The sequence below is a fragment of the Staurois parvus genome, unplaced genomic scaffold (assembly GCF_062004578.1).
Source record: "Staurois parvus isolate SC_StPar_1 unplaced genomic scaffold, SC_StPar_1.0 ptg000604l, whole genome shotgun sequence".
NCBI classification, from domain to species: Eukaryota; Metazoa; Chordata; class Amphibia; order Anura; family Ranidae; genus Staurois; species Staurois parvus.
In genome coordinates this window covers 299,327-327,116 of record NW_028318400.1, presented here as the reverse complement: position 1 = coordinate 327,116, position 27,790 = coordinate 299,327, and the positions used below count along the sequence as shown (strand labels likewise).

General features: G+C 42.1%; 1 protein-coding gene across 1 annotated transcript in view; it reads left to right on the top strand.

Annotated features, from left to right (window-relative positions):
* The first annotated feature begins 2,252 nt into the window (after nt 1-2,252).
* The window catches only part of LOC149449761 (alpha-2-macroglobulin-like protein 1), a 125,162-nt gene continuing 99,624 nt past the window's right edge, over nt 2,253-27,790 (top strand). Inside the window, exons 1-8 of the mRNA XM_089692748.1 lie at nt 2,253-2,360; nt 13,339-13,522; nt 15,878-16,037; nt 20,444-20,496; nt 23,259-23,279; nt 23,776-23,929; nt 24,553-24,637; nt 24,781-24,904. Of these exons, the coding sequence (XP_089548874.1) occupies nt 2,293-2,360; nt 13,339-13,522; nt 15,878-16,037; nt 20,444-20,496; nt 23,259-23,279; nt 23,776-23,929; nt 24,553-24,637; nt 24,781-24,904 (849 nt within the window). The 5' untranslated portion in view covers nt 2,253-2,292. The remainder of the gene's footprint in view (nt 2,361-13,338; nt 13,523-15,877; nt 16,038-20,443; nt 20,497-23,258; nt 23,280-23,775; nt 23,930-24,552; nt 24,638-24,780; nt 24,905-27,790) is intronic.

Genomic DNA, 27,790 nt, shown 5'->3' with positions numbered 1-27,790 from the left:
TAGCCTAGCTCCCCTCACGTTCGTCACGCTGCCCCGCCTACACACATCCTGACAGCCAATCACTGGCTATCAGGATGGGAGTGGCAGCGAGACTGGCCAATCATTGCATTTGAGCGCGCTGCCCTGGCTGGTTTTTTTTTGTATCACGCTCCACGGGCTGGATTAAAAGGTCCGCCGGGCCGTATACGGTCCGCCGGGCCGTATACGGCCCGCGGGCCATAGTTTGCCCATTGCTGTGCTATCTGCATGTGTCACTTCTGACAAGTTTTGCTGACACCAAGAGAAAAATGGTGACAGGGGAGGAACCTCCAGCAGAGTGAAAGCCTTAGTTCTGTTCCTGTGTTTAGGGCGGTGTGTCTCTTCCTTCCAATCAGCTCCCAGAGCTCTCCCCACTGATGTAACACCAGATTCCTACCCCCTGCTTTTCAGAACTGAGAGATCCTGTGTAAATTCTGTACTTTGAATGGATGTAGTGGACAGATTGATGGAGATAAACAGGTACAACTTATGTAGGAGGATTTGTTTCATCTCTGTGTATCACCTGAGGCCAGTCACTTCACTGGGTATATAAAATGGTTTACAACCACTTTAACTAGTTGCCGACCGCAGTTAGCCGAATGACGGCTGCACTGCGGCCGGCCAGTTCTGGGTGGACGTCATATGACGGCCTCCCAGAACGCGCTCTCCTGCGCGCCCCAGGGGGCGCGCACCCGGCGATCTCCGTGATCGCTGTGTCCTACGGACACAGCTGATCACGTGATGTGGTAAAAGGCCAATCACAGCGGCCTTTTACCACGTGATCAGCGGTGTCCAATGACACGCTGATCACAGGAAAATGCAAGTGCTGGTTCTCGGCTGCACTTTCCTCACGCTGTCAGATCGTGAGGAAAGTACTGCCGAGAACCGGAAGTTGTCAGAGCAGGGATCGGCACCGATCATTAGGGCACTGATGATCAGTGCCCTGATGATCGGTGCCCAGCAGTGCCACCCACAAGTTCGGCCCACCTGTGCCCAGCAGTGCGCCCACTAGCTCCGCCCACCTGTACCCAGCAGATCACCCACCTGTGCCCAGCAGTGCACCCACCTGTGCCCAGCAGTGCACCCACCTGTGCCACTCTGCAGTGTCACACACCTGTGCCCAGAAGTGCCACCTACCTGTGCCCAGCAGTGCCACCCACCTGTGCCCACCCACCTGTGCCCACCAGTGCCACCCACCAGTGCCACCCACCTGTGCCCACCCACCTGTGCCCACCAGTGCTGCCCACCAGTGCCACCCACCAGTGCAGCCCAGCAGTTCTGCCAGTCAGTGCCACCAGTCAGTGCCCAGCGGTTGTGCCAGTCAGTGCCGCTAGTCAGTGCCCAGCAGTGATGCCAGTCAGTGCCGTCTATCAGTACCCATCATCAGTGTCACCTATCAGTGCCGCCTACCAGTGCTGCCTATCAGTGCCGCCTATCCGTGCCACCTCATTAGTACTGCCTATCAGTGCCCTTTAGTGCTGCCTATCAGTGCCCATCAGTGCCGCCTATCAGTGCCCATCAGTGCTGCCTCATCAACGCAAATCAGTGAAGGAGAAAAATTACCTGTTTGAAAAATTTTATAATAGAAACAAAGAAACTTTTTTTTTTTTCAAATTTATTTGCACTTTTTTTATTTATAGCGCAAAAAGTAAAGCGCCCAGTGGCGATTAAATACCACCAAAAGAAATCTCTATTTGTGTGAAAAAAATGATCGAAATTACATATGGGTACAATGTTGCATGACCGCGCAATTGTCAATCAAAGTGCGGCAGCGCTGAAAGCTGCAAATTGGCCTGGTAAATAAGGGGGTATAAGTGCCTGGTAGGCAAGTGGTTAACCTAAAAAAAAAAAAAAAAATCAGAAATTGTATAATCTTACTGAAACCTCCCTCAGCATACAAAATCTACAGCAAGTAGTACGTTGTAAAAATGTTCGTAGCACAGAAGTTTCACAAGTCAAAAACAGTATTACTCATTGGCAGTGTTGTCATTTTTATGTGGAAATATGCCTGTTCCAATGAAGCTGCAATGGGGGAGATTGATCACATTTTTAAAAAAATAGTTAAAAAATATTTAATTATTTGCAAGTGCCCTAATCCCCCGCAATACTTGTGATGACAGGTACGTGCTTAGTGAATGTTTGCTGTCCAGTGGTCAATGTCAGCACAGCGAACACTTACAACAGCGTAGGAGGGGGATGTGTAGGGAATGTGAAACATAAAAGTGCAGTGCCAAGCTTTATACACAGTCATTCCAAACCTCGCAGCCCTGCACAATGGTGTCCTGGGTGCTGTGTGCGGGTCTAGTCCTCCTTCACATCTCCTGCTCAGTGGAAGCCAAACTGTGAGTAATGTCATTTGTTTTAGTATACGAGTGACAACCCTGAGAATGTTACACAGGTTCTAGCTTTGTATCCCTTTATTCAGATATTAAATTTGCACATTTTCAATTATGTGATACATAATATAATATATGATATATATTGATATGATATATAATATAATATAGTTTGTGTTGTTTGTATTTGGAAGAACGGGCATGGATTAAAACACAACTGTGCTGATTTTAATTCCCATTAGCCGGATGGAAGCTTTTGCTCCGATTCTTTGTGAGTTGTAACTCTACGATCAACTGCAAAAAACAAACAAAAATTGCTTGCATAGATCTTGTTAACACCTTTGTATTATATATTTGATTTCACATGTAGCACTACCCCCTTAGGAGTCACAAGAGATTTGGGTTCCCCCTATATTCCTGCACAGTCAGGCAAAATACATTTTCTATCCAGACTTGTACCAGGAGACAGAAGCCAGTCCTTGGGCTTTGCTTTTTGAAGTTTTATTAGGGGTTTGGAACTTGGATGGGGTAAGGGCTGTATGGGATGCCCAAGGGAGTGGCAACTGAGGACAAACTTCCTGAACTACTCTTCTGGAGAGCTAGCCAGCATCTCAAAATTTACCTCTCCAACCTCAGATCCTCCTCAATTCGGCTGTATGGAGGAATTCCTGGACAGGGGGTCCAGTAGTTACTACTAGAAGGGCTATAGTCCCATCTGCAGAGCGATTTATGGTTTCCACCCAAATGCTCTCTCCCCTCTCTGGCCCAGGGAGTGTAGGTGTCCTCACTGAGTCCTTGTCCTCTTCTGCTGTTGGGTCAGTGCGCCTGTCACTGATAGAGTGAATGTACATGTCTGAGTAATAAAACATCATTTTTTTGTAATATTTTTTAATATAAAATTAAAAGAGGGCAACATAAGACTATTGCAGAATTTGACAGTCCTTGGGCTTTGCTTTTTGAAGTTTTTAGAACTTGGATGGGGTAAGCGGTGCATGGGTTGCCCAAGGGAATGGCAACTGAGGACAAAATTCCTGAACTATATTACATATTACACAGAAAGCCTCTTCTGGAGAGCTAACCAGCATCTCCCAATTTACCTCTCCAACCCTAGATCCTCCTCAATTTGGCTGTATGGAGGAATTCCTGGACAGAGGATCCAGTAGTTACTACTAGAAGGGCTATAGTCCTAGCTGCAGAACGATTTATGGTTTCCACCTAAATGATCTCTCCCGTCTCTGGCCCAGGGGGTGTAGGTGTCCTCACTGAGTCCTTGTCTTGTGCTGCTATTGGGTCGGTGACTGCTGTCACTGATAGAGCGAATGTACATGTCTGCGTAATAAAACTTCATTTTTTTGTAATATTTTTTATTATAAAATTGAAAAGAGGGCAACATAAGGCTATTGCAACATTTGACACTGTTTTGGATGAACTAAGTCATCAGTATCTGGTTCAATTGATGCAATAGCAATTCTCAATGAGATCTCAAGGTCCTCATCAGATATTTTGGTTCACATTTTGTCCTTCGCGTGCTTCATCATTTAAAATAGTTGCTCACAAACATTGGTGCTGCCGAAAACTGATGACATGAATCAGGCATGATTGTGAAGAGAGGGAGATTTTTCTTTGGGAAGATAAAACTTAAAAGTTCAGTGAAGAGACACTGTCAAATTTTTTTCGGCCGCATGTGTTCGCTAAGTGAAAATGCATTTTTACAAAAGAAAAAAAAAAATCAATATTTTGGCCAGCATTCATAGCCGTCTTAGGCCGTAGATTGAACACCCCTGGTCTAAATGATTCCTATGCAATCCTCAACCTTAAGGCCCTGGGGTACATCTATAAAAACATGGAAAGGCTGAAAGCAAGTTAATTTACTTAATTTTCCTATTGATCCCCTACTTACTTTGCTTACAAGCAGAGGTTAACATTTCTCAGATTAGAAGATTTACTTAGATTTCTTCTATTGTACATAGATATGCAGCACAGCAAATTCAGGGTTCCAGATCCATTCATAAGGAGTGACAAATAAAGATCCCTCCCATGAAGTGTGAATGTGGAATGCATGTGTTCAGTTCATACATTCTATTGTATTAAGTTCCTTCAAACTCTTCTTTGGGTCATTGGCTAATGCCAAATGTGCTGTGAAAACGTTTTCCTGTCTTGGACTTGAGTGTGGTCTTTGAGTATCATAGAGAGATCATAGATCTCATAGAGTATTATAGATGTTGCCAAAGCTAACTGGTAATGGTTGGATCTGGAAGCAGTTGTATGTTTATAGGCTATACCTGAGTCTTGGAGAAAGTGCCATGGGGGCCATACTTGGGGAAAGAACCAGTCACCTTTTACGGCATAATTGCTCAACAGGATTACTGAGTCACAGCCAGATTTTCTGACTGCTGTTTTATGTCCATGGATATCTTAAAGTAGAACTACACAAACTAAAAGTGCTATTTAATTTATTTTTAATATTCAAAGCAAACTCACCCTTCCATCCATGTCTACATGCTTTATTTTGCTGAGAAAGCACTTTGAAAAACACCCCTATAATTTCTGGTTACGGCCATCTTGCGTAAGGGCAGATGATTCATATAGCATTTATCTCCTGGAATTCATCTGCCCTTAGCTCTGGTATGCAGGCAGAAGGGTGTGCTTACAGTGGGGGAAATAATTATTTGATACCCTGCAGATTTTGTTAGTTTGCCCACTTACAAAGAAATGAAGGGTCTATATTTTTTATTATAGGTGTATTTTAAATGATAAAGACAGAATATTAACCAAAAATCCAAAAAAAGCATGATACAAATGTTATAAATTAAGTTGCAATTCAGTGAGTAAAATAAGTATTTGATCCCCTACCAACCAACAAAATTCTGGCTCCCACAGACTGGCTATGTGCTCATGCGGTATACAGATCAGTATTGTCAATTTAAGAAGGTGCTTCTAACAACAACTCGTTATGTGTATAAAAGACAGAATCTCTTTCTTCCATTCAAACCTCACTATCATGGACAAATAACCAAAGAGCTGTCAAAGGACATGAGGAACAAGATTGTAGACCTGCAAAAGGCTGGAATGGGTTACAAGACCATCAGCAAAAAGCTTGGTGAGAGGGAGACAACTGTTGGGGCGAATATTCACAAATGGAAGAAATACAAAATAACCATCAATCTCCCTCGGTCTGGAGCTCTATGCAAGATTCCGCCTCATGGGGTAAGGATGATCATGAGAAAAGTGAAGGAGGAGCTTGTGAATGATCTCAAGACAGTTGGGACCACAGTCACCAAACAAACCATTGGAAACACAATACGCTGTCATGGATTAAAATCCTGCAGCACCCGCAAGGTCCCCCTCCTTAACAAGGCACATGTACAGGCCTGTCTGAAGTTTGCCAATAAACATATAAATGATTCAGAGAAGGATTGGGAAAAAAGTGCTGTGGTCAGATGAGACAAAATTTAGCTCTTTAGCATTAACTTGACTCGCTGTGTTTGGAGGAAGAAAGATGCTGACTATGACCCTAAGAACACCATCTATACAGTCAAGCACAGAGGTGGAAACATTATGCTTTGTGGCTGTTTCTCTGCTAAAGGTACAGGCCGACTTTGCCGTATTGAGGGGCCAATGAACATGGCCATATATTGTAAAATATTGGATGAGCATTTTCTTCCCTCAACAAGAACACCGAAGATGGGTCGCGGATGGGTCTTCCAGCATGACAATGATCCAAAACATACCACTAAGGCAACAAAGGAGTGGCTCAAGAAGCACATTGGGGTCATGGAGTGGCCTAGCCAGTCTCCAGACCTTAATCCTATAGAAAATTTATGGAGGGAGCTGAAAGTTTGAATTGCCAAGCGACAGCCAAGAAACCTTAAAGTGTTACTAAACCCAGGACCCTGCATTCGCTATATCTGATCTCCCACAGTACACAAAACATGGAAATACAATTATTTAATAAATACAAACTGCTAAATACCTTTTCTCATCAAAGTTTAGAACAGTCTTGTGACTTCAGCAGAGCACTGGTTAAAGCTTGTAGGAGGAGTTTTCTTTCTGCTCTAGAAGGATGTGAAAGTCCTGACCCTCTTTCTGGACAGTACTGATTGGCCCTGTGCTTATCACATACACTCTCCCAAGAAAAATAAAACCCTCTCTAGCAATACACACCAAACTGAGCATGTGACTACAGATTCAGTCTGTATCAGGTGGTCATTTCAACAAGAGGAGGGCAGAGAAGAAAGGATCAAACAGCCTTTTTATACAATGCAGAGGATTAACCCCTTAGGTTCCACAGTGAGTATAGCAAGCATGCTTTACTGCATATACAGACTGATTTTACTGTTGAGGGTTTAGTAACACTTTAACCGCTTCCTGACCACAATGTACTGCAGCCGGGCAGTAGCTACAGGCAAAGCAACGTACCCGTACGTTGCTTTGGCTGTACCAACACAAGGAGGCCCTGGCCTAAATTTATGACGACATTTGATTTTTTAATTTTTTTTTACTGGACATGTTTAATAGCAAAAAGTCCAAAATATTGTTTTTTTCTCAAAATTGTCGGTCTTTTTTTGCTTACAGCGCAAAAAATAAAAACCACACAGGCGATCAAATACCACTAAAAGAAAGCTCTATTTGTGGGAAAAAAATAATGTAAATTTAATTTGGGTGCAGCGTTGCATGACTGCACAATTGTCAGTTAAAGTAACGCAGTGCCGTAATGCAAAAAATGGTCTAGTCAGGAATTGGGTAAATCCTCAGGAGGATAAGTGGTTAAACACTCTGTAAGAACAGAAAAATACCAATTGAAATTCATTCAGTACATAAATCCTATTATGTGCGAACAACACGGCATTTTTTTGGACTGAGTGTTGTCAGCTTGCCCAGATGTCTTTAACTAAACTAATCACAGCCTCTCCCTATCCATTATCAACAGCTTAAGAACTGGGAATACTAATCAGGCTCCTTAAAGGCTAAGTTCACCTTTTTTTCCTAAATTCTTTATGTACCAATATAGCATTAAAGAGCCTCTTTTGCAACAAAAAAAAAATAGTTTTTTTATAATATTTTACTCCAGCACTTACAGTACCTAGGCATCAGTCTAATCCAGTGGTCTCCAAACTGCCTAATGTGGCCCTTTCCTTGCTTTTATTTGGCCCTTGGGGCACTGTTCCTCCCACTGATACTAGCGATGGGGCACTATTTGTCCCACTGACACCAACGATGGGGCACTATTTGTCCCACTGACACCAACAATGGGGCACTATTCCTCTGACACCAGTGATGGCGCTGTTTACTTCCACTGACACCGAGACATTTTCTACACCCAGTCCGGCCCCCCAAAAGTCTAAAGGACAGTAAACTGGCCCTTTGTTTAGAAAGTTTGGAGACTCCTGGTCTAATCTGTGAAGAACTTCTCCATTACTTCCTGGACAGCTCTTAGGTTGGGAAAACCAGTCATCGGTCACACTGCTGCAATTTAAAATCACGTGATTTGTGTGCAATTCAGTGCGATTTCTGAAGACCTTATTGCTACTTGTGATGAGTTTCAATGATTTCTTGCAATTTGCAGTGCGATTTCCATTGTATTCTATTTATGTGAAATTGCAACAAAACTGCAGAAAAAGTAATGCAAGAACTACTTTAGAGATCACGCTGCAGCAAATTGCACATGTTAAGACACCGACATTCATATTCATTAAATGCTATTTCAGGTGCGATTTCAATTCACAAATTGTACCTGAAATCGCACTGACTGGGCACTAAGCCCCCGTTCACATCAAGCCCGACTTTGAAATCGTGCGACTTACAGTGAAGTCACATGATTTCAAAGTCGGGAGACCCGCCGATTTTTTAGGTGCAATTTGCGAGACATCTCATGCAGATGTCTATGCAAATCACACCAAAAGTAGTGAATGTACCAGTTTTGAAACTGGTGCGGCTCCGACCAAGTCGTAACCATACCGATATGACCGCTCCAATTGTGAACAATAGGGTGCGACTTGGCATGTGTTTGCACATATGTGTGGGTGGTGCCGCTGCGGATCCACACAAAAATCCGTGCAGCGCCACCACCCACACAGAGGATTCTGTGTAATTCTAATGGAACGCGGCCCGCACTGGAAATCGCAACTGTACTGGGAACCGAGGTTCCCATGCGGGCTGTGTTTTCAGAAGACGTGCAGGGACTTCTTCCATGCGTGTCTCGGGGCACGGGAATCCATTCAAATGAATGGGATCTCGTGCCTGCGCAAAAAGCAGACCGCAGGAACGCGGATATGTGAACCGGGGTCAAAGAGATCAGTCACACCCATCTGCACAGCTGCATGCAAATCTAATATAGTGATCACCATTCTCATTAAAATTCAGCCATTCATTTTTTTTTCTTACCTTCATCTTGCATAGATCGTTTATTTGCCAGAGTGTGCAGGAGCTGAGTGATCACAGCCTATGCAGAGCAGACCTTTACTATTGAAAACATGAGAAGTATGTCCTGGAAGCCTGTACAGCTCACCATACACTATACAATCTGATTTTATTCAGCTTTTTTTTTTTTTTAAAGTGGAATTTTTTTTTTGCTGGGCAGAATAAAAATGCAAAACAAGTCAAAAACGCACTACCATGCATTTCAGCAGATTCTCCATTGAACTCTAATGCTGATTTTTGCTTTAAAAAAAGTCTCTGATCCTTTCCAAAAATGCAGCAGCTCAAAAAACATAGATGTGAACATGTTCCATAGGAAACCATGTAAAATAGACTGTAGTGCGTTTCTGCAAAAAGCACTAAAAAACACATTGGTGTGAACCAGGGGTAAAGGAAATTGTACAATCAGATTGTATCGAAAGTGGGAACAAGGCAGTACTGGAACGAGGGAGGTGTGGCCCAGAGTGGTGAACATGCCCTATCATGCCCTCTTCTGTGATGCAACAAGGAAGTGAAGGCTTCTGGGAGCCGACCTACAGGAAGTGAATGCTGAGAGACCATCTACACAGGAATCTGAAAACCATTTTAGAAATCCACTGCACTGCATTACTTCAATTGACAATTGCACAGTCATGCAAGGCCGCACCCAAATTATATTTGTGTCTTTTTTTTCCCCATGAATTGAGCTTTCTTTCGGTGGTATTTGATTGCCTGTGCATTTTTTATTTTTTGTGTTATAAAAAACCCCCCGACAATTTAGAGAACAAAACAATATTTTTGACTTTTTGCTATTAAACATATCCGGTAAAAAAAATTTAAAAATCTAATTTCATCATAAATTTAGGCCAAAATGTAGGGGGGCACTGAAATTTCGGCCAAAAACACCACTCTCTGCCACCACCGGCTGCCGCTCGGTAGTTCTCTGCCTTGCCTGAGAAACCATTGAATGATCCCAACGCTAGGCATAGAGATTAGTGAAGGAAAGATGGCTTCCACTCGTCTCTATGCCCTCTAGGACCGGAGCGATGTCACTTCTGGCTCCGGCACCTTGTAAACAACGCCTTTTTTTTTTTTTAAAGCACTAGATCAATGCTTTTTTTGATCTAATGCTTTACATTATAGAGGAGAGATGTGGGGTCTTCTTGACCCCATATTTCTCCATAAAGAGGACCTGTCACTAATTATTTCTGTCACAAGGGATGCATGCATGCCTTGTGATAGGAATAAAAGGGACAGTGCAAAAAAAAAAAAAAAAACATTCTCACACATACTGGTGAATGCATACATAGGCCATGCCCACATATGTAAACGGTATTCAAACCACACACAAGGTATCGCCACGAACGTTGGAGCAACAGCAATAATTCTTGCACTAGACCTCCTCTGTAACTTTACACTGCTAACCTGTAGAAATTTTTAAAGCATCACCCATGGATATTTTTAAGTACCGCAGTTTGACGCCATTCCACGAGCGTGCGCAATTTTAAAGCATTACATGTTGGGTATCTAAAATATGGGTAAATGTGAGCTCCTAAAGGTACTGAGTAAGCAAGATAATGAGTGATGAAAAAAATAAATAAATAATTAAAAAAGCAGCCAAGCACAAAGGTAACCAAGCAAAACCTCCAATAGAAACAAGATAAAGTGCGGCGCTAAAATCATACAAATAGTCTATAGATGAATCAACATAAAATGGACATAGACATCAATTGCTGATGAAAGTTCATAAGGTGAGTAAAGTGCTCAAAAAATCATGCGTCTTCCTGGGCCCGGTGGATGTGTATATAAGTGTATAAGCAATGCGCACTCACCAGAAAGCGCATGTAAATGCGCATTAGTAATGATTTGATGTCATCTAATGGTCATCATGGGATGATAGCAGGAATCCTGAGCCGGTCCAAAACTGCGCATGCGTCTTTTTCTTACGGTCCAAACCGTCAACCACGTTTGACGTTTTGGACCGGTAAGAAAAAGACGCATGCGCAGTTGCTTTAGGGGATGCCCAGTTTCATGGGATACCCTCCTGGTCGCTACACCGGTGTGAGGAGGCAGCGTTCCAGTTGTTGCAAAAGAAAGGTACGACAGCATTTCTTCAGAGGAAATTGGCCTTGCTGTATAGTGCGGGCACTGAACAATTCATTTTATGTCCTCTGAGAATTGTACTGGAAGCACATTGGAATTACCATTAGTGAAGTGATTAAGCTTGTTTGCTATAGTGGAATGGGCTTTGAGCAGAAGAACTCCAAGATTCTTGGAAAGACTTGTCTTAATTCAGGATTCTGCTCGGCCTGAGTTTTTTGGTTCACAGCGATTCTAGCATCCAAAGAGGGAGCCTCCACCAGACACAAAGGAGTGCACCCACCTATCCCATAAAAGGGAACTCTGGAAGATCCTGATATTGACGAATGCATTCCTCTATATCCATCCACCCATAGATGAAAGGCTCAGGATTCCTACTATCAGAATTCCTGCTATAGGTCGGAAGGGAAACAGTTAAACATGTCCAGTAAAAAAGTCTAATTTCTTCATAAATTTAGGCCAAAATGTATTCTGCTACGTCTTTGCTAAAAAAAACCCCCTTTGCTAAAAAAAACAGTGGCGGGCATTCTGGCACTGGGAGGAACTGACTCTCACTGACATCCCCAGTGACACTAATACAGTGATGAGTGGTAATAAAAAGCACTGACATTGTACTAAGGACACTGGGCAGGAAGGGGTTAACATATGGGGTGATCAAAGGGTTAACTGTGTGCTGTTTTGCTGTGTGGGTGTTTTACAGTGCTCTATGCAGAGCAATACAAAGCAGCGTGCTGGAGCTGACAGGGGAGAGATCTGTACTGTTTACATACAGACCTCTCCCCCATCAGTGATATTCGCCGATCGCTGGGTGCCAGCAGGGAATCTCCGGCCCGGACACAGTGATCGACAGCTGAAGCCGCCAAATCGAAATCACCTCTATATATGTGATTTTGCGCAGCCCTGTTGCCCTGTAGCAGTATTTCTGCTGTAGGGCAGCAGGCAAGCAGTTAAGGGCTGCCACTAAAGTGTAAGTTCACCTTCAGCAACATTTTCAGGTAAAAGTGATCACTTTCACAGAACTACAAAGGTGTTGCCTCCCTCCGCTGACAGCCTTGGTAAACTACTGTAAAATTTAGAGCAGGAGGAACTTGGGGAACATCCATTCCCCAATCTCGCCTGTGACTAATGAACCCAGAAGTGGCATATATTGTGTGACTTCCAGGTTCAGAGATGTCCTTCCCTGACAACTGTAGCTAGAGAAGCAGCTAATCAAGCACAATCTGTACTTGGTTAACTGCAGTGGAGGACTAGAGATACATTGGGGTTCTAACAGACCCCTGATATCTCCATTAAGAGGACCTGTCACTTGGCCATGATATCACATAGGAGGCGTGTTAGCCCCCTTGTGATAGCAATAAAGTTAAAATAACAAAAAGTAATAAACACATAAAAATAATTAAAAAAAAATTAAAAGCAACCCCTCACTCCGATATACGCCCAATGCATGTAAACCTAAATTGAGCCACACATTTGAGGCATTACTAAGAATGAGTACTAATTCTAAGTCCACCATTTAACACTAAACTGATAACCTATAAAGGCTTTTGAAATGTTGTCTATGGAAAATTTTGCGTACTACAATTTTTCATAATTTCAAGGGCCCTTATTTTATTCTACAATACCTCTTTTTTTCAGAAAATATGTAATTTTTGGGGTATTTAAGGTAATTTCCAGCAAAAAAAATGCTGAATTTAACATGTGTGTGTTATTTAAAAATTTCCCTGGTAGACAAGTGGGAAAAGGGAAAAAAAAAACAAGGAATGCTAAGCTACAAAATAGCACATTTTTTAGGTTTAGATAAACAAATCTGTTTCACTAGTAACAGTAACATTTGAAAGGTTATAGTTCTCTGATTTTCAAATTGTGGACGTTAAAGGAAAAAAATTACCATTGCTGCTTTGATGAACTTTGCCAACATTAACCCTAGGTTAACATCTGTGGGGGTGGTGCTGCTGCGGATCCACACGAAAATCAGTGCAACCGCACCACCCGCACAGAGAAGTGCGGACCCGCAGGCGGGTGCCATTAGTTCTAATGGCACACCGCCCGCACTGGAAAATGCAATCGTACTGGGAACCGAGGTTCCCGTGCGGGCTGCGTTTTCAAAAGAAGTGCAGAGACTTCTTTCCTGCATGTCACGGGCACAGGAGTCCATTCAAATGAATGGGCTCTCATGCTCATGCAAAACGCAACCCGCAAGGCCTCATACTGTATATGTGAACCGGGGGTGAGAGTTTGATGTATGATGACCATGGAAATGGACATGATACCAGTGGCAAGATGCGGAACTCCTTTTATCAATCATTTGAATTTCAATTAAATCTGAAAATGGGCTAAATAACTGTTCTGTGAATAACTGAAAAAAGCCAGTGAATTGTTTGGATGCATTACATGTACAAATAATCACACTATTAAAGACAAACAAATGTTACACAATTCTTTTATACCTGATTATTATGGCTTCTACAATGTGCTCTGATCTTCGCAGGCACTATGCGGTCATCTTCCCCTCCGAAATTCGCACTGAGCATTCTGAAACCATATGTATACACCTGGAAGGGGCTCAGGGGGAGAGCAGAGTACAGATCTCCTTACATCTGGAAGAAAAGAACACAACCCTTGTAGAGAAGAGCTTCACGCAAGACTCCATATTCACCTGTGTTCCAGTCAGGGTAAAAAAAGTCCACATCTATAATATGCAAAAAAGTGTAATCTGGACAAGGAAAATAAACAGAGGGTCTACATGACTAAGGGGATGATTAGGACAGGAAGAACATTAAGATGAGGGGCTGGGGTAAGGAGGGAGGTCCAACCTGTATGGGGTTTGAGAGTCAGATGGTTAGGTAGGAACCACAAGGTTAGGTCCTGTGGAGATTGCTGGGACGTCATCTCAGAAAGTGCAAGCTATGATGGTCGTGGGCCCGCCTAGTTCTCATTTAAGATTTGATTCAAGAATGAAAATGGAGGAGATGGTAGATAATTGTCACATCTTGGCTTAAGGAGGTTTGATGGGCCAATGAAATAGATTGTATCAGGGCTGAAATAACCATTAGGCAAAATAAGCACACGCTTATGGCATCAGGGGGGGCAGTTTTCTGCATAGCTAACATGTCCTCAAAGGATAAGTAAACATTTAAAACAAATGGCCTTATAATTTTTGCACCTTTGACCTAAGCGAACAGATCCCACCCTCCACAGATCTACACCTACCATGATCCAACAGCCAGGGTCTCCATTGTTTACATCTTGTGCTACAAGTCCTCTCTTTCTCCTGATAATGCAAGAGCATTACATCCTCATAGACTTCTATGAGGTGTAGGGTAAAGGTAAGTCATTTCATTACAGGGTTTTAAAGAGGAACTTTACTCATAACATTTTGATAAAAAATCATTTTCTTTAGCAAGGAACATACATTGCACATTAATAATTTTCCTATGAAAATGAATGTGTGCTGTAAATTTCCTCCAGCATTGCTCCTGTTTTTTCTTGCTGTAGGCTGACATTTTACTGAAGCCCAGAGTCCCTGAGCAGCAGTAAATCTTTAGGCTGTCAGCAGATCAGCCTCTACGTTTTATGGCACAGTGCCTAAAAATAGCAATCAACTGAGCATGTGCAGAGCAGGGTACAGCAGTGTATTACCTGATTTTAAACAGTACAGGCCCTTATTTTTAATGTTTTACATAACTATACTTGAAACAGGGGAAAGCCTGAATTCATCTACCAGGACCTAATTTTCTTACTAATGTTCCACTTTAAGTTCAAAGTGAAAAAGGATTAACATCAAGGTGAGAATATTTTTTAATAAAAGGTTTTGAGTTTGCTTTTACATTTTTGCTAACATCCAAGTAATTTGTGAATATCAAAGGAAAAATTGTGAAAACAAATATGCAGTATAAATAATTTATTTTTTGTTTTTATCCATCAAATGATTTCCTCCTTTATTTTTAGATAGAAAAACTTGGTCACTTGCTTGATTTTGATCCATGCCCAATCAGTTAAATAAATAAAATGAAAATGTTTTTATACTATATAGTTGTGGGGTCTGGCCTATGGCTGACTTGGAAGAAATCTGAAGAAGGTTTATCAATTTTCAAACTTTTATTCCACTTTCAGTACCTATTGGGGTAGATTTACTAAAAGTGGAGAGTGTAAAATATAGTGCAGCTCTGCATAGGAATCAATCAGCTTCCAGTTATTCAAAGCTTAACTAAACAAGCTGGAGTTAGAAGCTGATTGGCTACCATACACAGCTGCATCAGGTTTTTCACTCTACAGGTTTAGTAAATCTACCCCATTGTGTTTTAATGTCTGGCCAATTAAGCAATGGAGTGGCCAAGCTGGCCATCATTGTACTAAGGGCATCGGTTACCCTTCATCTGACCCTAGATGGTATTGTTATCTATATAACACACACAGGGCACATTTGTTGATTCTCCTTGGTTGGTTGTTGGTGTTTTCCCCTGGTACCTTGAGGGAAATTTAAGTGCAACATTTGGTACTCTGCATGAGCCAGTGTGGTGTTACTTGGCTGATCAAATCTCCTGAAACGGATCAACCAGTGAACAATGGGGCTCACAGACAGGCACAATGTTCTATGATCTAAACATATGTGGCCAAAATGGGAAAATCTTCTATGTTTGTGGACATTGTAATAAGACTTTTTTTTCCAAATAGGACAGCAGACAGAACAATGATGATGAATCTGAACTTACAGTTCTAGCACACAATCAACGCTTATTTCACATCTGGCAAACATTCATTTATTAGGAGAAGTAAAGATGAGTGTTGATTAGTTACTGTTGTTGTTCTCTTATTAAAGGACAGTTGTAATAGTTTGGGCTCAATTATTTTATTTTTTATAAGTGAGAGAGACACCTATGACACTGTTATTTCTAAGGAAAAACAACTGATGGAAATTCCTGCTGCAGAAGTATGTAGTTTTTAACTTCTTTAGCTGGCTCCTTTACATACAGGGCTTTAGTATACTAGAGCTCAATTCTAACCTATTCATTTTTTTTCTTGCTAAGGTTACCAAATCTGTAGAGTCAGAGGTGGTTGGCACATTGAAGATCTCCATAGAGAATGCAGGGGAAACAGTCGTGAAGAGCAATAAAGTTCTGGTGAAGGAGACGAGATCCAGCCTTCTAGTTCAGACAGACAAAGCTGTGTACAAACCAGGACAAACTGGTAAATATTCCATCAAAATAGAGCGTTGCATGTTCTATTCCAGGAAATAAGTAAAATAGTGAAATGCATGTGGCATGTGGAAGAAAGTCCACATGAGGGGCATTGCTAGACCAAATGTCCAGGGCACATGCAATGCACAGAGCAAGGCCATGAAAATGGTATGACAATTCTTCCTTTTTTTTTAACCAAAAAAGTATAAACAATACATTTAATTTTTTCGTGATATGGCAGTACAGAACCATTCCCAGCTGGCTAGGCCAGTAAGCCTTATGTTTGCTGATGTTATGATACTGACCCCTTCCTTTTCTGAATGAAGACAGGAAGTGATTGGTACAGATCACTCCTGTGTTCATTCATAACTGAAGCCTAGTTAACTGTGTTTACTATGCTTTCAGTTTGTGAATTAACATGAAAGTGGTTCTAAAGGCTCAATGTTTTTTACCATCATGCAATCTATGCATGAAGGTAATAAAACCTTCTGTGTGCAGCAGTGCCCCAGCCCCCTGAATACTTACCTGAGCCTCATCGCGATCCAGCGATGTGAACGACAGCCTCAGCTGTCTCTGGTCTGTGCTTCATTATTGGCTCCCACTGTCAATCACAGCCAGTCAGCCAATGAGGAGAGAGAGGGGGCGGGGCAAAGCCACAGCTGGACACACAGAGCAACAGGTGCCCCCATAGCAAGCTGCTTGCTGTGGGGGCACTCAACAGTAGGGAGGGGCCAGGAGAGCCTGGGGGGGGACCCAAGAAGATGAGGATCCAGGCTGCACTGTGCAAAACCACTGCACACAGCAGGTAAGTATAGACATGTTTGTTATTTCCTCCCCAAAAAACTGAGCCTTTAGAATCGCTTGAAGCATCTATACAAAGTACTTCCTATTTGTTAATTCATTCATTCAGTACTGCTACTAGTAATAACTCTAAGTGTCCATTCACATAAGTAGGCGTGTTATGGTGTGCACTTGCATGCATTGTGCACAAGAGCTGCACTGCAGCTCTAAAATTGTAGTGCTTAATTAAGTTCTCTCTTTTTTTTTTTATTATATTCACTCAATTCTATGCAGCATCGTTTTGTGATGCGCTGCCACACATTGTAGGGCACTGCCTCTATCATTTTATCACAATGCACACCAATGCAGCGCACACATGGAACTGTGCTTAGTTGTTGGCACAATGCATAGGAGTGAAGACAACCTCCAGCTTGGTTAGTTGTTGTTTTGCATACCTTTGATTTTCACCTTTTCGCAAAAAGACAAAATTGAAAATGTAAAAATATTTGTTATTAACTAACTGCCTGTTTAGCTTTTAGATTTAGCAGGTAATTATATATAGGAATTTTGGAAGGTATTTGTGAGCACCAATAATGATTTTTGTATTTTTTTAAATATAATTTTTTAACAAACATTTGCGCAAACTATCATGGGACCTACAAAATCAGTAGCACCAACTTTTTATTCTACTGGTCCTATGTTTTCAGGAGTCTTTTACAAACTCTGAAAGCTGTAAGTGAAAAATTAAAAAGTTGATAAATTGTAAAAAAAGGTCTGGCCACCTGAGACCTAACCAGTTCAAGTCCGGACACTTTCACCCCCTTCCAGTCCAGGACAATTTTCAGCTTTAAGCACTGTCACACTTTGTGTGACAATTACTCAGTCATGCAACATTGCACCCATATGACATTTTTATCATTTTTTTAGATAGATGGAGCTTTCTTTTGGTGGCATTTTATCAGCACTGGTTTTTTTTTATGTTTTGTTGCATAAATGAAAATATACTGAATATTTTGAAAAAAAATGTTGTTTATTGTAAAACAAATTTGCAAATAAATAATCTTTCTTCATACATTTAGGCCAAAATATATTCTGCTACATTTTTTGGTAAAAATAACCCAAAACAGTGTATATTATTTAGTCTATACAAAAGCTATAGAGGCTACAAACTATGGGATATATATCTGAAAATTGATCAGTTGAGACCTTAAAATGCAGGCTGCTAGTATGGGGTATGGCAGTGCTCAGGATGTTGGTATGAGGTATGGCAGTTATCAGGATGTTGGTATGGCGGTTATCAGGATGCGGGTATGGTGGTTATCAGGATATTGGTATGGCAGTTATCAGGATGTTGGTATGGCATATGGGGTGATCAGGATGCTGGTATGGGGTATGCCGGTGATCAGGATGCTGGTATGGGGTATGCCGGTGATCAGGACGCTGGTATGGGATATGCCGGTGATCAGGACTCTGGTATGTGGTATGACCGTGACCTGGATGCTGGTATATGGTATTACGGTGACCAGGATGATGGTATGACATATGGGGATGGTCAGGATGATGTTTTGGAGTATGATGATGATCAGGGCACTGGTATGGGGTATGATGGTGATCAGGGCACTGGTATGAGGTATGACAGTGATCAGGGCACTGGTATGGGGTATGACGGTGATCAGGGCACTGGTATGGGGTATGGCAGTGATCAGGGCGCTGGTATGGGGTATGGCAGTGATCAGGGCACTGGTATGACATATGGGGATGATCAGGATGCTGGTATGGGGTATGATGGTGATCAGGGCACTGGTATGAGGTATGATGGTGATCAGGTCACTGGTATGGGGTATGACAGTGATCAGGGCACTGGTATGGGATATGGCAGTGATCAGGGCACTGGTATGGGGTATGGCGGTGATCATGGCGCTGGTATGGGGTATGGCGGTGATCAGGGAGCTGGTATGGCGGTGATCAGGGCATTGGTATGGGGTATGACAGTGATCAGGGAGCTGTTATAGGGTATGGCAGTGATCAGGGCACTGGTATGGGGTATGGCAGTGATCAGGGCGCTGCTATGTGGTATGGCGATGATCAGGGCGCTGGTATGGGGTATGGCGGTGATCAGGGCGCTGGTATGGGGTATGGCGGTGATTAGGACACTGGTATGGGATATGGCGGTGATCAGAGCGCTGGTATGGTGTATGACAGTGATCAGGGCACTGTTATGGTGTATGGCGGTGATCAGGGCACTGTTATGGCGTATGGCGGCGATCAGGGTGCTGGTATAGCATATGGCAGTATTCATGGCACTAGTATGGGGTATGGCTGTGATAAGGACCGCTAGTATGGCAGTGTTCAGAACATTGGTAATGTGTATGTGATCAGGGACACTGGGGTTAGCCCGCATCAGCACTGCTTCCTGTCCACCATTTATAGGCAATGGACAGACGGGAAGCAGTTAAAGAGGAGCATGTGGCCAGGCAGTGAAAGAATTAGTGACTCTATTGCCTTTAAAAAAAACTGAAAAGAAGATAAGAATAAACACTTTTCTTTGGCAGGCAACCTTTTTATTTTGTCATTCATTTTTATTAATTTTAAACTAGATATAAAGTTTAAGTGTTTTTTACCTTTATGCATTAGAGCAAAAAAACACTCCATTACCAGTTTCCCTCCCCTGTCCCTGAACATCTGACTCCTCCACCGATACAGCACTGTCTCGTCTGCAGCTCTGCTCCACTCTGTTCCTCTTCTCACAGGATACACCAAGAACAGTAGGTGCCACAAGCACCTGTTGCTGTCAGTCAAGTCCTATAAGGAGGGAGCAGGGGAGTGGCTGAGCCACACTCTGTGTATATCTATGGACTCATACAGCCTGGCTTGGGAAAGGCCCGCACAGGTGCCCCCTCAGCACACAACTCACTGAGGGGACACACCTACGAAGGAGCAGAGGAGCACTTCAGAAGAGGTTTAAGGGACCATTTTGTGTAATACCAATGCACAAAGCAGGTAAGTATTGCTTCTCTTTTATTTTAAATAAACAAAAAAAGTATGGTTTACAATCACTAATGTGGTTCTAAAGGCAAAACATTTTTTTACCTTAATGCATTCTCTGCGTTAAGGAAAAAAAATTTTCACTAGCTCTTCTCCCTCCTCCTGTCCCAAAACATGTACCTGCTTCCATTCACCATCCAGCACAGTCTCCGTCTTCAGAAGACACTGGCAGCTCTCAGTCAAATCCTGTGAGGAAGGAGTGGGGGGGTGGCCAGGCAGCACTGTGTGTGTCTATAAATGCACACAGCACAGCTCAGGAGCATGCCTACACAGGTGTCCCCATAGCACAAAGCTTGCTACGGGGGTATCCACAAGAAGAAGAAACAGACAATGCCAGTGGGATCCTGTCCAAAGAACAGGTAAGGGACAGCTTTGTGCAATATCATTGCACAGAGCAGGTAAGCATACCCCCATTTTTTATTTTAAGAAAAAAAAACCTTTTGCCTTAATAATCACTCTAAGCCTCACACAAAGTCCTATTGTTTCTTATTGGTAAACTCTGAACCGAAACCCTGAAAAGACTTCTTAATTAATTTAGGAGCAATCCCATATAAAATATCACATATAACATTTTATATTTGTGTTTTACAGTGAACTTCAGAATTCTCTCCCTTAATGAAGATCTTCAACCACAAAATATTATAGTAAGTACCTCTGGGAGAAATTTTGGGGCTGATATATCAGCAGCTCTATGGACTTCACCAACAATTATTTGTATCTAGAATAACATCATATCATGATTCAAGAGATATTTCAGAAATTCTTCAACTCTTTTCATTGGAATCGCATGTCTCTAGCAGTCATAAACTCGTGCAGAATGTCTTTTTCATAGCTGGTTAACAGAGGCACTATTCACAGTCCCAGCTGGGTCCTCATTAACTATCTGTGAAAGTGGATTTAGATGTGGTGCTGTGTTGTAGATAGCATAATACAGACCTTGAAACCTTTATAAGACATACTGTACTAAATAGCCCTAGTACGATCATGGAGATCTTTTAATATGTTTTGGTGCAAAGATAATCTTCACTGACAGAGACTAATTGTACAGCATGTGGTTACTATGTGTGGCATACAGTCTGCAGCATAGTGTAACCAGTCCCCTGCCAGGAACAGAGGGGTAAAAAAAAGTCTGATTTTGGTGCTCAAGAGGCTGAATAGAGAAGTCGCTGCATTCTGAGTACAGAAAGGCGCTGTCTTTGTGCACCTCTAAAATGGCACCATAAGCAAAACGCAGACACCTAGTAATAAGGGGTGCTTACTTATGGAAACCTTTGTTTCAACCTCTTGGTCAATAGGAGTTACCCATTTCACTGAGTGACCAATCGAAAGCTAGGTGGGAAATGGCATAAGCAAGCTGTAACTGTGCTCTAGCCAGCCTTTACATAACTGAGCCCCCCTTGGTTTTAATATTCCTGGGGTGCACTAAAGGCCAATTCACACCATGCCTGGAGCTGATCACACAGTGTGCTGTGGGATTTCAAGCCCATTCATTTTTGAATGGGCTAAAATTGCACCACACTAAAAGTAGTGCATGCACTACTTTTCAAAACACACTGTAACCAGATCACATGATACTTTTGCACCATGCGATTAGGTGGCAGCAGGTGTGGGCAAACGCACTGCGTTTGCAACATGCTTTTGGGGTGTCTTTACATTATTTTTTTTACACCCACTGCAGATCATAAAAGCAGTGCATTTTGCATGCAGGATGAATCGCACAGGAACGCACAGTGGGGGCATAGAGTGAACCAGCTCTTAGAGTAGCCTTTCTCAGATGGAGTTTCTCCAGAAGTTTCTAGGGGATCCTAGAGCACTGAGCAGCTTCTACCTCTCAGAGGGGTAACCACCAGGGGCGGACTGACCATTTGGAAACTCAGGCACTGCCCGAGGGCCCGGGGCAGTAGGGGGCCCCATGAGAAGCCCCTGGAACCTTTTTCATAGACTTTTTGAGTTTGGGTAAGGACACAGGGGCCCCATGATCCCCTATTGCCCGGGGGCCCCATGAGTAGTCAGTCCGCCCCTGGTAACCACTGATAATAATGATCTTTTTAGCTATCTGTAAGGGGGAATTCTTCCCAAGGAACAGCAATGTAAGGACTTGGAGCATTCTTACCAGTGACCATGGCATTAAGATGCTGTGAGCTGTAGTTATAGTAATTATTAGCCGAGGTTCCCTGAGACTGGAAAGGTATTTAAAGGATTCCTGCATATAAACGCCAGATAGCCGTGTTTTCAGCATTAAAGCATTTTTACAGCTGAATAACCTCCTCTTCACACTCAGTAGTTCTGTTTTTTTTCCAGCTTAAAAACGCCCCTGCCAAAAAATGCTGAAAAAAGCCTATGTGTGCATGAACATATAGGATAACATGCTGGGGAGTTTATTGGGTGTAGAAAAAAATGCCTGATGTCCAAAACAGCAGCTGTAAAAATGCCCAGTGTGCATGAGGCCTAGTAGTACTGCTTTGACTAGATTGATCAGATATTGCTATTGCTTTATGAAATCTGCTAACTGCATAAGGCAGACAGGGAAGGAAAGCCACTGTCACCAGGTGGTTGGTTTTCTGATACTGTACAGGAGAGATGTTATGTGGCTGGTATAGAGGCTAACAATACTCAACAAAGTTCTTTGCTAAAAAAACAAATTAAACTATATATCACTAAAGTGGAACTTTGCTCTCTCAGTCAACACTATTTTTAATCCTTATGCAGCTAGAATTAGTAAATAGACAGGAAATTATATTACATTTACTTGTTTACAACTTTTTTTTACATTTCTTCAGTTACTTCCTGGTTTCAAGGCCTAGGCAAATGACATCATACATCCCAGGTGACTTTAGAAGGGAAGGAGGGGTTTTCTCAGCTAAGCCCACCCTCCTGCTCCATGCATGAGCTAAAGGCAGATGGATTCCAGGAAGTAAATGCTACATGAATCATCTGCCCTAACTCAAGATGGCCACAGCCAGAAATTCTAGGGAGAAAATGTTCAAAGTGATTTTTCAGCAAAATAAAACATGGGGATGTGGATTTGCTTTGAATATTAAAAATGAATTAAATTGTGTTTTTGCTTTGTGGTGCTCAGATGCAGTGTAGTTCTGCTTTAAGCACATTATTTGAGCTATTATAATATTTATTATATTGGATTGTGCAAACCTTTACACTTTGCATGCTTGTTGTATCATATTTACATTCTTACATTACATATGGGGGATGTTTCTAAAGCAGTGATTGTCATATTCACCAATCACCTCAATGTAAACACATGTACCAGGAAGATAAACCTGCAGTGAATAATTAGTGAAAGTCACATTCACTGCTTCATAAATAAACCCAGATTTGTAGATCATTTTCAGTCAAAGAAGTATAAATAAAATATAACAAATGCCTGTCTGTTTTCTTTCTCTTTCAGTTTGCAGCTGTAGAACTACAGGTAAAATATTTAACCCACATGTAAATAAACTTGATATGTATGTGAAAATATAATAGCATATTTTATTTGTTTTTCTACTATAGCCACCATGGAGTAGATTGCACTCTTGCCTCTATGTTTAACCCAGCCTAAAACCCTATCTGCATGGAGTTTGTATGTTCTCCCCATGATTGAACAGCTACCCCCCCCCCCCCCCCCCAACAATCTGAAAATATGTCAGTAGTTATGTTGTGGTCATTGCATGTAAACACTTGAAAACACGTTAATGCATGTTTGCTCTTGTTGATGTTCATTTGCTGACTTGTGTTTACAACATGCATTGACATATATTTCTGCTCATTTCAATGTAAATGAATGTGTGCGAAAAGCCCGTATGAATCCGGCACCTGTCTACAAATTTAATTTAGTATTGTCAATAACCAACCTAATTCATATATAGCGGTCCGTTATACAAAGTTAGAAAGTCACGTTAATCTAGCCTATGTCCTCTTTTAAGGACCCAGGAAAGAACCGGATTGGTCAGTGGCTGAATGTGAGCATCAGTCAGGGATTATCTGAGTTTTCCCTTCCCCTGTCTTCTGAGCCTCCATTGGGGGAATACTCCATTCGGGTGAAGGACACAGTCCATACCTTCACAGTGGAAGAATATGGTGAGAAACTGCCCCTCAAAAACATTTATTACTAATAGTCTACACAAGGGGTCTGCTACCTCTGGCCCCTACAAGATTTTATCTGGCTACCCCGGCTGGCTGGTAGTGAATGCACTAGTCTGTGTGTTGTAAAACACAAATTGGTGTGTCCACTGCCAGCCAACCAGGTACTCCTGGATGTAAGGTGGCTCTACTGGGCACTCTTAAATATATGGGGCAACTCTGTTGGGCATTCCTAGATGTAAGCATAGAGTTTGCTGTGCACTGCTAGATGTAACTAGGGACTCTGCTGGTCACTCTTGAATGTAACGGAGGATTGTGCTGGGCACTCCTGGATGTAAGGAGAAGACCCTGTTGGGCACGTCTGAAATTAAGGGGGGCCATGTTTGGTACTCTTAGATGTAAAGAGGGAGCATGGTGGGCATTCCTGGATGTAAGGGAGGAGTCTGATGGGCTCTCCTGCATGTAAGGAGGGACTTATTCATTAATTTAAGCTTTATTTGTTTAGTTATAAAACTAATTTTTTTTGGCCTGTGAATATTTATACAATATGACCCTTGTACTGAGAAGCTTAGGACACCTGGTCTACACCATCCTTGAATTCTATTATTATATCTCTACAGTTCTTCCAAAGTTTGAAGTTTCCCTTCAGTTCCCCAAGGTTGTTATGTTTGATAGTAACAAGTTCCCACTTCATATATGTGGAAGGTGAGTCTAAATATCAGTTTATGCAACCTTGCATAGTGACTGGAAGAAAGGAAATGTGACATGGTTCACAAATTTTCCAAGTACTCCTTAATGAAAATTAACACTTTCTTTGTTACATGTTAGAAATGTTTTATGTCTTTTAGATACACTTATGGGAAGCCAGTTCAAGGAAACTACACTGCCACTGTGTGTCACAAACATTACAGATATTGGTGGAGAAGAATGAGTGATAGCAAAACTGATATCTGTACGAATTTCTCTGGAACGGTAAATGTAATAGAACGGCAATTAAATTGTGAAAAGATAATGAATACTGATAATATTATTATACAGGATTTATATAGCACCAAGAGTTTGCACAGTGCAGAGCACTTTACAACATGAGGGCAGACAGTACAGTTACAATACAAATCAATACAGGAGGAATCAGAAAGCCCTGCTCATTAGAGCTTGCAATCTAAGAGGGAGAGTCAAGTGATACAAAAAGTAATAACTGTGGGGATGAGCTGATGGAGAAAATAAAAGCACAGTTGTTAGGTGGGGCAGGATAGGCTTTTCTGAAGAGAAGGGTTTTCAGGGATCTAAAAAAAAGGACTGAGTAGGAGATAGTCAGACAGATTGGGGTAGGGAGTTCCATAGGATGGGAGTAGGTGACAAGGGAGCTGGAGAGCAGAAGGTCATGGGAGGAATGAAGAGAACGATTAGGTTTGCATTTTGAGACTAGGTTAATGAAGTAGCTGGGGGCCAAGTTCTGGATGGCTTTGTAAGTTGTTGTTAGTATTATGATATAAGTTTGTTGGTTGAGTGGAAGCCAGTGGAGGGATTGGAAGAGAGGGGCAGCAGCATTCATGATGGAGTGAATGGGGGATAGCCTATGTAAAGGTAAGCCAATGAGGAGGGAGTTTCTGTAGTCAAGGTGAGAGATGACCAGGGAGTGAATTAGAAGCTTTGTAGTGTCATTGGTTAGAAAGGGAAGTATTTTTAGATGTTGCGTAAGTTGAGGCAGCAGGCTTTGGACAGTGATTGGATGTGGGGCCGAAAGTATCCTTCAGAGTCCAGTATTACGCCTAGAACCTTGGCATTTGGTGAAGGGTTGATAGTGTAGCCATTGACAACAGAGAAGTCAAAGAAATGGCACTTGGGGGAGAAAATATGATCTTGGCTGCTTTGGGTGTCATTCGTGTAGAAATTGTATTGGAAGCCATGGGAGGCTATCAACTGACCCAGGGAGGAGGAGTAGATCAGTCCAAGAGCAGAACTTTGGGGGAGCCTGATGGAGAAAGGAAAAGGAGAGGATGAAATAAAATTGTAATGCTGAAGGTGCAGTGGGATAGGTAGGATGATAATAAGCAGAGTACAGTCATGGAGACCAAAGAAGTGGAATTTTCTGAAGAGGAAGGGGTGGTCCACTGTGTCAAAGGCAACAGAGAGGTCCAGGAGTAGGAGTACAGAATAGTGTCTATTGGTTTTATCTATTAGTAGATCATTTGTGAATTTTAGGAAAACAGTTTCAGTGGAGTGTTGAGCGGAAAATGCAGACTGAAGGGGATCAAGAAGGTTATTCTCAGTGAGATGGTCTCTCAGTCGGTTGTAAACCAGACATTCAAGGAGTTTGGAGGATAAAGGGAGCAAGGAGATGGGGCTTAGGTTCTTAAGATTGGTGGGGTCCAGTGAGGGCTTTTTAAGTATGGGGGTGACTAGTACATGTTTTAGAAAGTTGCCAGAAAAGAGGAAGAGATTGAAGTTATGAGATAGAGAGTGTAGGATCGAGCCAGAAGGTGACTGTAGCATTTGCAAGGGAACAGGGTCCAGGGGGCAGGTGGCTGGGTGGATGTTAGAAAAAAGTTTAGCAACCTCATCTATGGTAGCAGGGTTGAATGAGGGAAAGAAGAATTATACTAGAGGACATGGAGTGTTAAGTGGCTGAAGTGTCTCCTCATGAATTGCATCAATCTTATTTTTTCAGCGATTGGCAATCTCTGGGCAGTGATTGAGTTAGTGGGTGGAGGACAATGTAGAGAGCTGATGGTTGAGAAGAGTTGGCAGGGTTTCTTTGTGTTAAATAAATACATATAGTAAAGATGTATGCGAGCACAAGATCAGAAAAGCAGCTGGCATGCAAGGTAAGCCTCTTGACCCCCAAATAATCCAATATAAATATAAATGCAGCGCTAAAAAATGATAAACAACAATACTAGTAAAACATAAGAAGTGGGAGCTTATTCAGCGCTATAAAGTGGTATAATAGTGAAACGTCATAACGTGACGTATCTCCCAGATAAAGTCAATAAGTATAAAGTGACTATAGTGCATATTATGGTATAACTGCAAATGAAGTCCAGATAAAATGGTGATCCGTGCTGGTGATCTCTATGGTGAGGGCCAGTAATAGGAATCCACTCACCAGAAGCGCAAAAGGTATGCGCATGTCTCCACCAATGGTCATCTGGGTCAGGTTGAGGGCAGTGCAGTCATCTGGCACACCATAGGCATACAAGGCAACTCCAGTCACTCACAGGACACTCTCTGCTCCCAGGGACAGCTCCAAGCAAACGTCAGACCATCAGACCAGAAACATCCAGAATTGGAGAAATCTCCACCTTAGGGGCTTGCTCAGCAGATGTTCTGAACTTCTTGCAGAGTGCTTTATAATGTCCTGACCAAATAGTATTGCCTAATTCTGGATGTTTCTGGTCTGGTGGTAATATGCACTATAGTCATTTTATACTTATTGACTTTATCTGGGAGATACGTCACATTATGACGTTTCACTATTATACCATTTTATAGCACTGCATAAGCGCCCACTTCTGATATTTTACTAGTATTGTTGTTTATCATTTTTTAGTGCTGCACTTATATTTATATTTCTTAAATAAATACACAATTGAGAAAAAGAAAATAGGTCTGCATTGCAGTTTGGAGGCAGGAATTGTATTTTTGGAGGATTATATTGGTTGAAATCTTTCTGAGACTAAATCTTATGCCACAGGTGCTCCAGGGCATTTTTTCAGACTTCTGGTGTGGTCTGTTTGTCAAGGTTGTAATGGTCAAGGCCTTATTCTGTGGGGGGCTGGTCAAATTGGGCATATGTCAATGGCTTTTTGGTGCAGTACAATCTATCACAGTTGACCTCAATGAATCTGTTGGCTG